This window comes from Tupaia chinensis, unplaced genomic scaffold (genome assembly GCF_000334495.1).
Source record: "Tupaia chinensis unplaced genomic scaffold, TupChi_1.0 Scaffold000489_1, whole genome shotgun sequence".
In the NCBI taxonomy this organism is placed as follows: domain Eukaryota; kingdom Metazoa; phylum Chordata; class Mammalia; order Scandentia; family Tupaiidae; genus Tupaia; species Tupaia belangeri.
The window spans coordinates 3121436-3126525 of NW_006160001.1; the positions used below are offsets into that span (position 1 = coordinate 3121436).

The following is a 5090-nucleotide window of genomic DNA, read 5'->3' on the forward strand; positions in this document are numbered from 1 at the left end:
GAAGGGACAGAGGGTCAGAAAGAGGGGTGGAACTAATTCTAGGAACTAGAAATGGAAAAATTTTTATAATGTGCATGATCGAGTCACTATGCAGTGTGTACTGGATGGGAGATCGCATTTTGTGTGCTGTGATGATGCTTAGGGAAGGAATGTAAATTGAGTTAGGGAAAAAAAAAAAGTTTCAGGGAAAAAAATATATCTATTCAATGACTGCAGTATGATATGTAGCCCCAGCTAGGTGCTATTTTATAGGATGCATAAAGTTAGACTTGTGTTCATGGAAATGTGTGTGTCACCTGTGTTTGCTATGAGGGTATTTGGACTGATTAGGGTCTTTGGTGATTCAATAAAATGTGGGCGGAAAACAGTATAGAAAGCAAACATAGATACCAGAGAGAGTGTGGGAGGAGAGCGGAAGATGGCAGAGGGTTAAGAGATAGGGAATCAAGGATGGGGGGGAAAAAAAGCAAAACATACAGAAAGCAAGAAATGGAAGATCATTGGCTGACAATAACATGTTTGTTGATATGCTTGATTGAGACAATAAACAGTGTACTCTGGATGGGGAAAAAAAAAAAAAGCTAGTGAAGTAGAAAGGGGCAAATAAACTTCATGTCCTTCATATAGAGACTCAGAAGATGCAAGAGCTCAATTTTTGACATATGAGATAATTTTTTCTTATTTGAGCCTTTTTAACTAGGTCTTCTATGATTTCTTTGCAAGTATCTAAAAGCATCTTACTATCAGCATTGATTTATCAAAAATAATAGTGAATATATACATGGAGCTTACTATGTAACAGATTATTTTAAGTACTTCCTATATAACTCTTTTAATCTTCATAATAACCTTTGGAGTAAATACAATCATTCTCACTTTACAGATGAAGAATCCAAGCATTGAAGAGTTAAGTAACTTGCCCCATAATCAGTGGGACTGTTGCCACAGCAGTAAATTGCAGTCTCTCTCCATAACTGGAACCTTGCTGAGGCCACCAGACCTTTTAATGACTGTAAAATTATCTAACACCCTACCTTATACAATAGTGAGCCTGCCTCTCTCCAGAGGACTCTCCACAGCCCTTTACTGCTTGCTTGTACCTCAGACTGTACAGAAACTGTGTCCCATCCACCTGCCTAACTAGAAGTTCTCACCAGTGGTTGAATATTCCAAATGACTTGCCTCATTCTACTAATCTCTCTTTTTTTTTTTTTAATTTTAACTTTGTTTACTCTAGCAAGGATTGAACACTTTCTAGTCCAAGATGTTTCTACTGTCACCTACTGCTTGATTAAAGCAAGGGGGTGGGAGGGAGGCATTTTAGAAAAAAAAAATTTTCATTTCCTCATTGTGGGTTAAGGACAAAAACGAAAGCAAAACACAATTCAACAGACTATAAGCTCCCTCACAGGGACTGGTCCATTCACTTTTACCCAGCACACTGTGAGCCAAGCACACTGTAAACATTTTAAATACACTATGTTTTCTTAACAAAAAGTGAATTAGTGTGCTCCCAAACACCTTTTATTCTTCCAAGAATCTCATTTTATTTATATAATAGTAGTTTCTCTTGTCTAATTTCAGGTAGTTACCAATTTTAGTAACCAATTTTATCAGCTCTCCAAAACCACCTCTGGTGTATGTGGCTTCAGTGTTAAAAGCAAACTATCCAAAACTATAATACCATGTCTCATCTGAACTGATTTACATGAATTAAAGATTCAAAGGAATGTAATTTAATGGCTGAAAATTTCAGAGCCAATCACTATAGTAACCAACTAACTAGAAATAAGCAGGATAAAATGTAAAGGAAATAAAATCACTAGAAATTTAAGTTACGGCAAATGTTTTCAAGGTCCCAGACAGTGGAGCAGCACTAAGGTGTGATGCCCTGCTGAGGCTGACTCACATGGGAGGGATACTGGTTCTAGTCCAAAGACCTTCCTTAGTATATCAGACACATATGTGCCCATAAGCCTAGGCTGGTTGAGGCTGGGGGTAGACTGTGGCACCAAAACCCTGTTGAGGATGTTGTCTCTCTGTCGCTCTCTCTCTCATAGAAAAAATAAACTTTTTAAAAGTTTTTAAAAATATTTTTATAGCGACAGTCCCATAGTACAGTGGTTAAGCCTTGCACCCTGGGAGTCAGAACCAACAAAGTTGATCTTAGAAGCTTGAAAAGCACACCAGCATGGCCAGGGAGTGGCATGGTGGTTGAGACAGTGGATTCCCACACGGTCAACTGCAGTTTGAGTGACAGACCTGGAGGCTTGCTTTTTCACTTACACTTTGACTTTCTCTCTCTCTGACTCTCTCTCATGAGCATGTGTGGCCTTCAATTAAATGTTTGATACAACTCATTAAAGCAGGGATTCAACAGCAGCGCCACATTCACTGTATGTCTCAATTTTCTATACTGTCTGGGTCAACAGTCAGTGGTGTATACAGCTCTGAGAGCCACCTCTGGCCCAGCCTTCCAAACACTGGTTCCGCTGAAAGCAGGAAAGAAAAAAATAAAGTGAGAGTCAGATAAAGGCAGGAGGAGAGGTACTAAAGAATTTGCTATCCTGATTTCAATAAATTAATTGAGACTCCTTATTTGCTCATATAATACACTTTTGAAAAATTCTAGTACTCATGTGACCAGCACATGGCATAATGGTTGCATAGCTGAATTTCCATGTAGTCGACCATGGTTCGAGTCCCAGACCCAGCTTAAAACTCACACCACATGTGCATTGATGCCTGCCTGAAAACCCAAGAGGAGAATGGAGGAGAAGGGGTTGGGATATGGCCATCCCCCCTGGGGGTTGAGGGGTGATTTCTCACTCACTGTCTCTCTGTCTCTCTCTGTATCTCCAGTGAGTGCACGAGCCCTATAGCAAAAATCTCTCTTAAAAAAGAAAGATTTTAGTATTCAGACATTCTTATCCAAGGTGTAATTGGGATGTCATTGGTACCATGTTTAAAAAGGTGGGAAAAAACCTTCAAGTTCTGCTTCCAAAGGAACCAGCACATATGATCTTGAAAAACAATTCTGAACATTTGTCTTATAACTGTCAGCATACTTACGTACGGTATATACAATATGTAAATCAATAAAAAGACAAACATCTGAACTTCTTACCCAGGGTTTTCCGACTTCTTTCCACAGCTGTTCTTCGAGTTTGTTCAAACATTGCTTCTAAGTCAAATGTGCGAGCTTTTTTCCCTAAAACAGGAACAATCGAAAAGCTGTGATTGTCTTGCAGTAACACAGTCAAACTTTGAGTACTCAGTGCTTACTGACTGGTAAATGACTTAATCTGTATAGTCTGCAGATTAAGCTGTAGTTAGCTCCAAGAGAACTATAAAATATCAAGAAAGAAAAAGTTTAGTTACCAGAAAAGCTTTAAAGACAATCTCACCATTAAGTATCATTAGCCAGCCAGTATATTCAAAGTACTCTACTGTATCTAGATCACAACCTCTAGAAACAACACTGATGTGGCAGGAAGAATGGAAAATACATATTTATACCATAATCCCTGGAGCCTATGAAAATGCTATAATAGGGACACTGCAGATGTAATTAAGGTTATGGACTTTAAAGAGGGAGATTATTCTAGTCACCCCAATCAAAACACACAGATATTCAAAACATCAGGACTCAAGGCAGGTCTAGTAAATTTGAACACAAAACAGGCAAAATAAGGTACAATGCAGGTACTTTAAGGAGGTACGAGACAGCCTGATAGGAAGGAATTGGAGACCTCAACCCCAACACAAAAACAAATGAGTATGGAAGCAAATTCTATGCCCCACCCCCAACTCCCATCACCCAAAGCCTCCAGATAAGAGTCTATGCCAGAGCCGGCAGATGGCATGGTAGCTAAGAGTGCTGGACTCCCACATGGCCAACAGTGGTTCAAGTCCTGGACCTGGTAGCTTGCTTTCTCACTTTCCCTCTCTCTCACTCTGTCCCTCTCTGGTCAAATTTAAATAAATAAAGGGACCAGCAGTTAGTGTAATGGCTATGTCACTAGACTCCCATGTAGTCGAAGCAGTTCACGTCCTGGACCCGGTGGCTTAAACTCACAATGGGCATGTGTTCGTGAGTGCCCAAGATCCCGAGAGGAGAATGGAGGAGAAGGGATTGCGGCGTGGCCATCCCCCCTGGGGGGTGATTTCTTGCTTTCTGCCTCTGTGTCTCTCTCTGTCTTTCTGGTAAGCACACACGCCCTATAACAAAAACCTTTCCAAAAAAATTTGCTATTTCCAATACTCTTCTTCTAAAAGAAACTTTAAGTCCTTTTGATACTCCTTCAACAGATCTTATTTATCCAAAATCCACTGCAAATAGTAGGAGCTCTGCCCAAAGTTCCCTGCCATGGAAAAGAGCTTGCCCTGATTTTAAGAAAGAAGCACCTGACGACAGAGTGGCCTGCAAAGCAACCATAGACTCAGCCCACCTGGTAACTATGCTCTAAGTGGTTTTTTTGGAGAGGTTTTTTTGTTTGTTTGTTTGTTTGTTTTGCAATGATTATTCGGTCCTTTTAGATTCAAGGCTTTCCTTTCTAGAATCTTCACTTCAGTCTCTCTGTAACCCCTAGTCATGGCATGTTATAATACAAAAAAAAGATCTAAAAAAAACATACAGTCGTCTGCTAAAAACACTACCATGAAAAATCAAAGAAAAAATTTTCCCCATCCTATTTCTGTTGGGTCTTAGGACAAATGCTAAGCTAATGTGCTTAGGTCTTTTGTTCATTTATTCATTCATTCATTTGTTCATTAAATGTCTTGAGTTAAATAAAAAGGTTTTCTAAGTATATTTTAGGTAGTCACATCTTCAAGGATAATTATAGTATGTATTTTTGTTTTAGTTTTTTCAAAGCTTTTCTCTCTTGACTTAAAAAGTAACACACAGAGGGACCAGCAGTTGGCATGATGGCTATGTCGCTGGACTCCCATGTAGTCCACTGCAGTTTGAGTCTCAGACCCGGTGACTTAAACTTATGCTGGGTGCATGTGCATCCTTGCCCAAGATCCTAAGAGGAGAACAGAGGAAAAGGGATTGTGGTGTGGCCATCCCCCCCCCGGGGGGGGGG

The 5090-nt window shown here is 39.9% G+C and overlaps 1 protein-coding gene across 2 annotated transcripts in view; it reads right to left on the reverse strand.

Moving 5' to 3' along the window:
• The window catches only part of WDR70 (WD repeat domain 70), a 263224-nt gene that overhangs the window by 257510 nt on the left and 624 nt on the right, over positions 1–5090 (reverse strand). Inside the window, exons 3-4 of one of the 2 annotated variants that reach the window (XM_027774876.1) lie at positions 3128–3211; positions 649–2492 (exon numbers count right to left, since the gene is read on the reverse strand). In XM_027774876.1, coding sequence (XP_027630677.1) covers positions 2404–2492; positions 3128–3211 — 173 coding nt within the window. In that variant the 3' untranslated portion in view covers positions 649–2403. Of the gene's footprint in view, positions 1–648; positions 2493–3127; positions 3212–5090 lie in introns of those variants that run through there. The other variant, XM_006156313.3, reaches the window with a different exon arrangement.